Source organism: Corythoichthys intestinalis, chromosome 1, assembly GCF_030265065.1.
Source record: "Corythoichthys intestinalis isolate RoL2023-P3 chromosome 1, ASM3026506v1, whole genome shotgun sequence".
NCBI lineage: Eukaryota > Metazoa > Chordata > Actinopteri > Syngnathiformes > Syngnathidae > Corythoichthys > Corythoichthys intestinalis.
The window spans coordinates 4,269,561-4,281,658 of record NC_080395.1 but is presented as its reverse complement, the minus strand read 5'-3'; the positions used below and the strand labels follow the sequence as shown (position 1 = coordinate 4,281,658).

The 12,098-nt window shown below is 41.6% G+C and overlaps 1 protein-coding gene across 3 annotated transcripts in view; it reads right to left on the bottom strand.

Annotated features, from left to right (window-relative positions):
* Nucleotides 1–756: 756 nt before the first annotated feature.
* Nucleotides 757–12,098, bottom strand: part of LOC130924004 (NACHT, LRR and PYD domains-containing protein 3-like) — a 39,053-nt gene continuing 27,711 nt past the window's right edge. For all 3 annotated transcript variants that reach the window (XM_057850297.1, XM_057850288.1, XM_057850282.1), the window contains 3 exons: nucleotides 6,474–6,644; nucleotides 6,227–6,400; nucleotides 757–1,399 (listed from right to left, as the gene is read on the bottom strand). In XM_057850297.1, coding sequence (XP_057706280.1) covers nucleotides 1,372–1,399; nucleotides 6,227–6,400; nucleotides 6,474–6,644 — 373 coding nt within the window. In that variant the 3' untranslated portion in view covers nucleotides 757–1,371. The remainder of the gene's footprint in view (nucleotides 1,400–6,226; nucleotides 6,401–6,473; nucleotides 6,645–12,098) is intronic.

Genomic DNA, 12,098 nt, shown 5'->3' with positions numbered 1-12,098 from the left:
AGGGCGAGTTACATTTACTTTTCGACTAACTTTTGAAGAAAAATGTACTTCTATGAGTAGTTTCACCACGCCATCCATTGAGTCAAAGAAAAAATGCTACCCTTACTCTGCTAATTTGGCCTACGATAGTCGTTCGTGACTTCACCAAAAGTAGGTGGCCAAAAATTATACTCAAGTTAGAGTAGCGTTACTTCCAAATACCGTAATATTGCTTCAGTAAAAGTAGTCATTCGACAATATTCACTCAAGTACAAGTAAAAAAAAAACATTATTTGGTGAAATGAATACTCAAGTCCTAAGGAATTACCGATCATTACTATTTAAAATCATGTCATCAGAGTAGCAGGGCGGCCGTGGAGTAGTTGGTAGCTGGAGTTGTCCTTGGACCAAAGGGTCAGGGGTTCGATTCCCGGCTATGACTGCCCACTGTCGAAGTGCTTGTCCTTGGGCAAGGCACTGAACCCTGATTTGCCTCCAATGGGTTGACAGCGCCTTGCATGGCAGCAGTGTGAATGTGTGCGTGAATGGGTAAATGTGTGCAAATGTAAAGCGCTTTGGGCATGGTAACCATGCCGATAAATGCGCTATATAAGTACTGTCCATTTAGTGTTATTTGTTTGGACATAACACTGTTCATAAATGTCATAAAAATGACATGGACATCTGTCCAGGTAATTGTAAAGCATCCTCATCTTCTATAAAATTGCCCTCTCGCTGTGATTAGTATCCATTTTTCTTTACCATTAGGAATACCTGTTAAGTGGATGAAACATTTCCAGTGTATTTATTCAAGTTTTTGTGGATTGTTTGGTGATTTTTCAACTTTCATTTCAGGTTAGGGTTTTACAGGTCCATTACAAAATAACATTAGATCCTCTTTTTGACATGAAGAAGTGAAAATTATCATTTTTAAAACATTGATGTCGAAATGAGCAAAACAATTTCAAGTGTGCGTGTTACCTTTTTTTGAATTTGTGACAAACATGAGTTGAACTTTAATAAGGTATTTATTGAACACATTGGCTGCCGTTGGCAGTGCTGGAAGTCCAATCCATTTGGTCATTCCCTCCCAGTCCAAATGGATTGGACGTCTACTCGTGACAAACATATTTCAATTCATGGCAGAAAATAACTGCCAGCTGTTTGGTGGCAGCATGGTAGAGCAACGTTGCAGCAAAACACCCGACGCCGGCAGACGAACCTCCTCAAATTCGGTGAGCGTGGTCGCGTTTGTCTTTAGCGCCGACACCCGGTGCTCTTGAGGTCGTTGGACAGTACGTCGCATCGATCTAAATCTGAAGAAGAACAAATGGGCTCAACGTCTTTTAAAAATGAACATCTGGAATGTCTCGCCCTTCTTGACACCAGGGATCAAACGTTCTTCTTGAACAATTCAAACCTGAAGAAAGACACAAAGAAAAGGAATTGAACATGAATAAACACCAGGGTGTCCCCTCCATATAAAAAGATTGAGGCGTGCTGCCACGCCTTTTTTTTTTTTTTTTTTTTTTAAGATTTAAAGAAACATTCTAATTTATAATTTGGATAATTAAACACAATGTCTATATGAATATATAAAGCTAATTAATTAAACGCTATTTGCCATAAGTCATCTGAAATAGTACGTCAAATACAAATTGTTCCTTTGCACGCCTTATTTTGAAAATCACATCAGTTCTCCTGTTGTAAACTTCCGCCTGACGTCGGCGCGGACTCCGCGGAGTTGGAAATCGGGGGCAAAAATATCCGTAGAAAGCTATTCCATTTGATGAATGGAATTCCAGTGTTTAAGCCTTTGAAAACAACCTTAATATGGACATTGGACATAACGTTGAAGTTCTTTATGGCGTGTCTATGACCCGAATCGTTGCGTCCTAGGAGCTTATTTGCCACAGGCCAGTGAAAGGAGGAGTAGAAATAACCAAATGGTTATGGCAAGCGTTGTATTTTAAAGTTGCGATAACGTGTTCAAAAGCGGAATGATGCAAGATCACAGCTTTACACTCAGCTCAGGAAGACGCTCCAGGGAAGGAGAACTGAAAGCAAACGCAGGCAATCTGGCTCGGACCAAACATGGACAGAAATGGCAAAGTTCAAGCCCTGGCTGTCCCACATAAATCAAGGTGAGTTTAAGATTTGTGCAACTATTATTTTTATTTATCATAATTGTATCGTTTTAACTTCAAGTGCCCGTGACACAAAAAAAGCATGTGTATTTCATATACCACACGGTATTTTATGCTCCTGATTGAAAAGGACCGCTTGCATGTGTGTGGAAGCGATCAATATATTTATTCAATTTTTTGAATCCCGCACTACCAAAATGGGATTTATGTGAAACACTGGGATCATGACACACGTTTTAACAAGGAGGCGGCTTGCATTTTGTGGCTGACTCCCTGTACACCCAGAAGGCCACTCGGCTGACGACCGATGGCTCGTCGCACGCCACGGTCGCCGGCCGATGAGCGTCCGTGCTCGGGCAGCCAGGCGCTCTCATCTGCAGTGCTCGATTGTGTCCAGACTTCTACCCCCCTTCGGTCCTCTTCGCTGGCCCGCCTATCGAGGCTAGCCTCGGCTTAGCATCGGGCAGCCAAGTGCCCGTGACACACAAAAAAAAAGCATGTTTATTTCATACTTTACGCGGTATTTTATGCTCCTGAATGAAAAGGACAGCTAGGATGTGTGTGGAAGCGATCAATATATCAAGTCAATTTTTTTAATCCCGCGCTACGAAAATGAGATTTTTGTGAAACACTGGGATCATGGCACACGTTTTAATAAGGAGGAGGCTTGCATTTTGTGGGTGACAATACTCCCCGTCCACCAAGAAGGCCACTCGGCCGACGACCTGCGACTCGTCGCGCACCATGGATGCCGGCCGACGAGCGTCCGTGCTCGGGCAGCCACGCGCTCACGTTTGCGGTTCTCCATTGTGTCCAGACTTCCACCCCCCTTTGGTCTTCTTCGCAAGCCCGCTGATAGAGGCTATCCTCGGCTTGGCATCAGGCAGACGTCGGCCAGTTTGTCCACTGAGAATGCGCTATTTTCGGCGTTCATTCCCCCCTGCGCCCCCGGCGACGGGCACTGCCTGGCTGCTGAGCCCAAACTCGCTCGCTGCCGGTGGCTTGCCGATCGGTGAAGACAATCACCCCCGCTGCCTTGTGTGACGCGTGCCGGGGTAGTTTTGTGTGATTTTTCTTTTTCGAAAGGCGAGAAAGAGACTTGGAGGTGCCGCTCGGCTCGGGTTAGCATGTCGCCTAGCTGTCACGCCTCCTGTTTTGTTCACGCTCTTACCGCCGTCTCCGAAGCCGGGACAGGAAAATGACAAAAGCCGGACTACGGTGGCATAAAATACTGTTCGGGAGGTTTAAGAAGTTGGCAGTTTTGACTATTATGGAGTAGTTTAGCCCTGCCGACCTGAATACATGCATTTTTATGATTTAATATTCCATTTAACACAAGGCTGTTATTTGTCATGACCATACCATTTTTATTAGCAATTAGGGAAAAATACTTAAATAAATAGAATATCCTGTAAAAATATTGGAGTAGAAAGATTAAAACAATGATGATATTTTCTTCGTTCTAACTCTTCCCCCTCAATGGGCGGAGTTCTATATCAGCTGAAATCATCTGCTGACGTCACCACCCAGCTGGAGGCGCAAGAGCGCTATAATGACAGGAGTGGCTAAACTGCAGATTAAAAAACTCATTTCTCGTCATCTGCGCTTGGCCAAATTGTTGTATGAAGTCAAATTGTCTCAAAATATTAAAAAATATGAATAATTTGGATTCCAATAATTATGCACAGTAGCCAAGTGGTAAGCACATCCGCCTCACAGTTCTGAGATCCAGGGATCAGTCCCGGGCTCTGGCCTTCCTGTGTGGATTTTGCATGTTCTCCCCGTGCCTGCGTGGGTTTTCTCCGGGGACTCGAGTTTCCTCCCACATCCCAAAAACATGTGTGGTAGGCTGATTAAACACTCTAAATTTTCCATAGGTATGAGAGTGCACGTGATTGGTGGTTTTTATCAGTGTGCCCTGCGATTGGCTGGCAACCAATTCAGGTTGTACCCCGCCTACTGCCCGTAGTTCGCTGGGATAGGCTCCAGCACCTCCGCGACCCTCGTGAGGCTAAACGGCATGGAAAATAAATGATTGAATGAATAATAATGCTATTTAAGATTTTTTTTTAATCGTGTCAGAGGCACTTTAACCCTTTAATACCGAATGTGTCTGTTGCGACACTTTACCCATATCATCTTTGACGCCTCGTCACACTGTAGATACGTCACCCACGTGCAACTGCCTGGTCTCATTTGAAAGTGCGGAAGTTTAGGTCCACGTCAGTTTTTACTTCAAGTCAAGTAAAACGGGAGATCATGTCATTTGAGTTTTAGTGCACTCATAAATAAGCATTACAACGCTGCATGGACCATGTGTTTATGTCCATATTTCTATCATTTCTTGTCCTTTTTCAAAACCGAAAGCACCACCAAAGACTACTTATCCCAAGAGCCGTTGTAGGGTCAAGAAGGACGAACGTAATGTTAACATTTTTAATAAATTGCCGAGGGTGGCGCCACCTAAGGAGATGGAGGCGACGTCACAAGCGATGGCCCGTAGGATTGAGCGAGCAACTTTGAAGCGTGCGCAATGAATCGAAAACTAAATTTTGCGCAAGCTTATGCATTAGTTCATCAACTCAAGGAAGAGGATGAGCCGGGTTTGCCGTTGTTTTACTCGGATGAGCCGGCGTCTCGGTGAGTGACAGCAGTGCGCAAATGGCGGAAGAGTGGCGAGTGGGCTGTCTGACGTAGCTCCGTGTCCTGTTCAAGAGCAAACTTTCTTAAGTCGCATGCCTGAAAAATTGAATTGGACTAGGTTATTGTCAATATTTTTTTAGGACTTTTTTTTTTTTTTCAATGTTATATTTGAGTTTTTCTTAACTATCAAGCTTTTCCATTTTTATATACTGTAGATGTGTGTGTTCGAGAAGGTTAATTGCATGTACCTGTGTATACTTTTGATAAGGTGATGGGTAAAATTCCTCACCTCACAAAGAGATATCCTCCAAACCCTTTTTATGTTAGATGATATAAATGTTAGATACACACATATATATATTTATATATTCCCTATTTTACACTTTATATAAAGGCCAAAAACGCCTATGACCATACCTGCTGTTTGTGTTGAATTGTCAAACATAAAACTATTCAGTCTTATTTTGTTCTGTTGAATGTTTATCCTAACAAGTTGAATAAATATTATCAAGTTTCAAAACGGTTGGTCGAGCATGTTTGGTTGTCAATGGGACATCAACATCACAAATTTTCTAAAATGTTGATTTTCATTGGTCAGTGAAGAAAACAGCAGTTTGAATATGAAGATTATGGTGTCCTGAAAAAAGGGACCCAACCTGGCCATTGAGAACATTTTTTTCTTTGAAATATAAAGGCAACATTAGAGGCATGCAAATTCGGCCAAAATAGGCTTAGGTGTTAAAGGGTTAAGTTACGGTGTTAAAAAAGGTTTGTTTATATCTTGGCACAGCCCTTGTCCCAAAAATTACAAAACAGATGGTGAATTTTCATTGAAATAAGTATTTTTCATCTCATTGAAACACATATATTTTTATATCGATTTGTACTAGGGACTAACTTTCAAACAATCAGAAAAGTAACTCCCTCAAAGACACTTCAGTTTTGACTTAAATTGCATTGACTAATGTAATCTTTGAAAACATGGATTTGAAATACTATAGTCCTAACGGCTAGTCCAGTTTACGTGTATGTAAGTTACAGATGTTTGTGTGTCTTAATTTCCCAGAGCTTTTTTTTTTTTGTACGGGTGAAGACTGAGACAGACCTGAGAAACCGGCTGGGGACAATCTGCTGGCGTGCATCACATTGACTATATATGGACTACTTATTGCTGATTTCCTTCAAATTGTTTATTAAAAATCAAGTGCAGGCAGGATGCAAACTTTGCAAATAGATCTTGGTCGTGGTTCTTCTTGGAAAAAACAAAATATATTGATAATAATCAATAATATAATAAATTGTTTTAAAAAAAGAAATAATCCTATTTGTCATGATATGAAAAAATTTCCACCACGGCAAGCTGTCTGAATCCGATGCAGCCCACCACCACCACAGCTTCAAAAAATTCTAGCAGAAAACCCTTAACACTCTGACAAGCAACATTGTTTTCATCCTACCTGACAGTCTCCAGGCGATAGCTTGGATCCTCTTGGACGTTCAATAAGACCATCTTTCCTTTTTCACCTATTGGATTCTTCCACAGGGACAGCTGTTGAAGATGTGAGGGGTTTAACATGAGTGCCTCGGCCAAAAAAACGCATCCTTTATTGGTGATCCCGCATGCTGACAGCCTGCAAAAAATGAGGTAACTGCCTGAAGTCAGGAAGGGAACCAGGAAGATTACCAACAGGAGGAGCTCCTTACTCGAGGGACTCTAACTTGCAGTGTGGACTGGCCAGTCCTTTCGAGAGGATCCCAATCCCTTCATCCGACAGGTCGTTCCAGCTCAGTTCCAGATGCTTCAGGTTGGATGGAGAGCTGAGAACGGAAGCCAGCGGGTGACAGCTGCCTTTTTTCAGCTCACAACCAGATAGACTGGAGAACAAAGGCAGGAGGAAGACGTGAGGGCAAGTGAAAAATAACGCCTGCTGACTTCAGTATGCTACCTTGAGTCATAATAAGAAATTATATTTCAAGATGAAAAAAAAAAAGCAGCACATCACAAAACCCTGTGATAAATCTGAAAAAAACTAATTGTTTTATCCAAGGGCGTAGGTTTGCATTGGGACGGTAGGGACAAAACACTACCAACTTTTTAGGATGCTCAAATTGTCCCCACCAACTTTTAAGCAACCTTATTTGCATTATATAATGTGTTGGGTTATGTATATGGCTCATTTAGATTGTCTTCCTATATGATGTGACAATAGAATTGACCCTAGCATTATTAAGTGAATTATTTTTAATATTATCAGACTTCCATTTACTCCTTTTTCACTTTCTAATGAGCCAGTCCATGTTTTTTTCCCTCAAACGCACATTTGATTGGCTGATTATTCCCACCTCCCACCCCCACTCTCTCACAGCACAGAATTACGTTACATGTCGACATGCCCCCGCCTCCTCTGCCGGCTTCGAAGAGGAGGGATATTAGGAGGAGGAAGCTCATACCGCAGGTATTAATGCACAAATCCGATTTTTTTGTGTTTTTCCGACTCGAGTGAGGCATTAAGTTGACGGTTTGAATGGGACAAGTCGCACAGAAGTGAACCATTTTAAATCCGATCTGGGTCACTTTCGTATGTGGTTTAAATCCGATCTGGCCCACAGTTTTCCAGAACGTGGCGACGAGTCAAGTTTCCCAAGTCGGAATTCATGCAGCAATTACGTCAGCAGAGAGCGACAGGAACGGAGGACGGCAGCGATTTAGGCGTTAGCGCCGAGCTTGAACTCGGCTTTCTGAGAAGAGGCGAGCTTGACAACAGTCAGAAAAAAAATAAAATCACGGGTCAAGGCTGAGAATGCTCGGTTTTCTTTCTGTGTGGTAAATGAGCAGTACTCTATTTCAGTATCGCTTCTATGGCCGAGAGTCGGGGCAAACTGACCGTATGTGTGTGCGTGCGTGCACGACGTACACACATACGGTGCGTGCGTTCAATCAATCCATATAAACTTTGAGTATAAGACTAAACAGGGATTATTCATGTCTCTTATTTGTGTCCTCTTTTTGGAAATAAAAATGTTATCATCCTAGAATGATGCAGAGCCAGCATGTGTGGTCATTTGTTTTGATGCTTCTGCGCATGCGGGTCCGTTCGCTCAGCACCTGTCGGACTGCGAGTTAATGCACATGCGTAACACTTGATTGTGCTCAATGGACAAAGGCAGTCGGAACGGGTACGCCAAAAAAAAAAAAAAAAAACATACGACGAAAAATCGGAATTGTGCATTAAGACCTGCGGTATGAACCTAGCCTAATTAGATGTTGTTGTTTTTTCCAGCTGGCAGCCACTGTAAGTAATATCAAAAGTGAAAAGGTGGCATAACGCAGCACTAATTTTGCCACTGAAAGTCCGACCTGCATCTCAGTTGAGCATTAACGATAAATTAAACTGTGTGAAGTTGCCAAACTGATCAGGAATCTGCTTCAGTATGAAGGTAGATTTGTGTCTATTATTCATTCCCAAAAAAAGTAGCTTCAATCAAAATATATATTTTCAATCACAAAAAAAAGTCACTTCAAATCAAAAAAAAAAAAAAAAGTGTTTGAATGCAAAAATAAATTTGAAAGAAAAAAAAATGCATTTCAAAACAATTTCCTTGATTGAATTTTCTGTTTTTGATTGAAACAACTTTTTTGATTGAAGTAATGTAGTTTTGCGTTTGGGCTAGAGCAGGGCGGTAAACCAAAAATTTACCGGTACCCAAATTCTTCATGCTGACAGACGTAATTTTGACCATGTCGGTGAATTCGGTAACTTAATAAAACAAGAAAATACAGTCTTTTCATCCCGCTTTGACGCTGTGTTGTTCGGCTATGTTCATTCCCCTTCAAGAAAGCAGTCAGTGTGCTTACGTATGGAGTCACATGGTTATCAGGAAGCCAAACAAACAGAAGCCCGGTAGGCTAACGCTAGCGGCTAACGCTACAAGCAAACGCGATGGAGTGTGGCTTAAGGGAGGTTCGCCAAACTTTCACCAGACACTAAGTAAACTTTTGGCCGGCATCCAGACAGGCGTTCACTCGCTGTCCTCCCTTGTTCTCACGATTTCCAGAGAGGGTGCTTTCAGTGCTTTCTACTGGTAGCCAGGCCACAGGCTAACGCTAGCGGTTAACGCTACAAATGAACGTGATGGAGACGGATGGCAGCTCTAACCTCGTCGAAACGGCTGAACTTAATGAATGGATTGGGCACGGACTGCATCTAGCAATTAGTAAGTCGCGTAATTTTGTATCTCTGTCTGTGTGTGATTTCTCTGATAGCTTTTTGTGATGGTAAAGCATTTAGCATAAAGTACAATCCAAGAGTGAAAATTATAATATTACCGTTTAATGGCCCCAGCTATTTTTTTGTATGTCCTTAATTGTGTGTCATTACTCCCATCATAAAATCTTAAATATTTCATTTGCAGAAGATCAATATAGCTTTAATGTGTGTGTGTGTGTGTGTGTGTCTGTGATGGGGTTCATGTGTGCTTGCATGTATTAAAAAATGCACTGGGAAAAAACCCTGAAACCTTGAAGAAAACACTTGTGTTGAGTAATTATGTCACTGCAGCCATTAACAACAAATTGTCTTTTTGAAGTGTACTGTTCAAGCTGTAATTCATTTGTGTTACAAAGACATGTTTGCACAGGCATATTGATTTTGACAATATACATTGTTCAAGCCATAGAAGCTGTTATAAATGTTCATACTTGAATTCTCATTGTTTACAATAAATTTTTATATACTTAATGTTTAGACTGCATGTACAATTGTTAAATAAAATTCAAAGCTGGTAAATAAATCAATGAGAAACAGTTAATCTGTAATTCATGCATTTATTCAGATTTTTTAAATTAATATAACGGTCCGCTTGGGCGAATTTATCGTTAAATCTGCTCAATTTACCGTGATACGTGCTTAAGGCCATATCGCCCAGCCCTAGTTTGGGCCACATTTTGGCTAGGACATTTGTGTCTTTATATTCAATCAAAAAAAATATTTTCAAAAGAAAAATCACTTAAATCGAAAATGAAAAATTTTCAATCATAGAAAAAAGTTTTTGTATGCGAAAAAATATTTGAAACTCAGAAACACTTCATTTATCATTGAAACTGTTTTCTTTGATTGAAGCAATCCTTTTTGCGTTTGGGCCATGTTGCGGGTAGGACATTTGTGTCTGAATCATTCAATTCCAGAAACAGTTGCTTCAATCGAAAAAACTATTTTCAATCCCAAAAAAAAAATCATTTGCAAAAGTAAAAGTGCCCCTACCTTAAAATATATATATTTTTTGAAAATATTTTTTAAATTTGAATTATGTATATATTTTTTTATTGAAGTGTCACATTCTTGTCGAGCAAAAAGTCTTGAACTCATTTATTTGAAGTCCTAAAAGTTCTGAACGCACTTTTTTTTTTTGAAGTAAAAAAAGTTTGGATTGAATCATTTTCACACAAAGATCACACTTCGCCGCTATTTCCGACATGTTTGAGTGACAAGTGACTCCGCCGATGGCCTAAGCCATAAAAGCATGATGACCATTCCGCCACACGGGACCCTCCAAGGAGGTGATCTCGGGGTCCCACCAGTGTGCTGCAACAGGGCACCGTACCGTCGCGGGCACTCTGCTGAGATACCGATGTCACACCACCGCCCCGGCGCGGAGGCCGGTCGCTTATAGTGTTGTATCGGTCGTGAACGATTCGTTCTTTTTGAATGAATTGTTTGGAGGAATGAGACCGAACTAATCACCTTCTGCACCGATTAGTTCTTAAGGAAGTTGGGAGTCGGGACTTGCGTGGGAGGGCGTTGAGCAAGCGGCATTGTCTGACATCGCGCATGACCAATCAGACGCCAGCCTCATTGCGGACAGGGGGAGGGAGCGGAAACAGAATCAGAGCGTCCGTCACTCACTTCCACGTGTGGCCAATAAGCAGCCAGCTTGCAGGCGGGGGGCAAGACTAAGTTATGTCACTTCCCGTTCAGTGACTCGGTCCTCCGGCTCCTGACCGGGATTGCTGCTAACTTGACTTTGCAGTCACGCAGTGAACGAGTCAAAAACTGAAAGGAGAGGACTTTGTTGCATATTTGTTAATGTGGAGCCTATCATGTGCTGCTCAAACACACAAAAACACCACGCAAACCTAGCAAGCATGGTTTAGTGTACTACTTTTCTCAACAAACTCGGGACTACACATGATGACATACAATCAAATTTACAGTAGTTAAAAATTATTTCGCCAGGAGCTACGAAGCAAACAAAAGGTGAGCTGCGGACGCGTCATGGCAGCGCAGGGGGGAGAGAACTGTCAATCTATGGAGGCTTGCTTACCAAAATTAATATTTAGTGTAATCATTATAATACTGATTTGCAATGAAACAGTATATACATGTAATTTTTTCCCCGAGTTTTTTATTTTTTCCGTGTCAGGTGTTGGTTGGTTTGACTAATGAATTTCCATCCATACATCCTGCGCCAGTCAACCGGCCAAAACAACACAAGCAGGCACGGGTGATGTCGCAATATGTCTCTATTTTTCTCAACAGACTGATGAGAGTGGAAAGGCGACACTGTAAAGACGAAACATTCAATTATTTCTCGTCAGCATTTGACGATCTGAGATGAGGGGATGACACAAGAGCTGACTGGATTATATATTTATTAATACCAATGCAAAAATAATATTACAATAAGATCCTCTTAACACTGATTTGCAATGAAACTTTTTTTTTGTATCAAAATTTAGTATTCTTTTCATTTCAGAGCAATACATTTGACAACCAGCTATTTAAACTTTAGTTTTAATAATAGTTACCAAAAATAATATTGATGAGCATAAAAACACAACCGAGCGTCAGGTAAATATAATGTGTTGGTCCTTCCACATTTAGAAATTAAACTTTCAATTTCTCTTTCTATTCGCGTGACAGCGTGTCATGGAGGCTGGTAGTAGCAATGTTGTGCAATGTGATCAAGATCCTGCTAGAGAAAGTCCGTGCGCCCCCGAGCCTACTCAAAAGGAAAATGTTTAACCGTGTTCCTAAATCAAAATGCATGCACGAGCCATGACTTTGATCCCATAGAAATACGATTGACGACGCGGAAGTTCTCCTTCGCTATTGCAGCTGCGGGGGAGAGACGAGACAAGGCAGCGAAAACAGAACGATATAGTCCGTCACTCACTTCTGAATCTACGACGAGCGACCAATTAGGGGCCTGTGTGCAAAAGGGGGCGGGACCAAAAAATGTCACTTCCCGTTCAGTTATATTGCTAAGCGGTCTTTGGTGATTCTTTTGGCAACGTCACTTCCCGTTCACTAACCGAACGATTCATTTGGG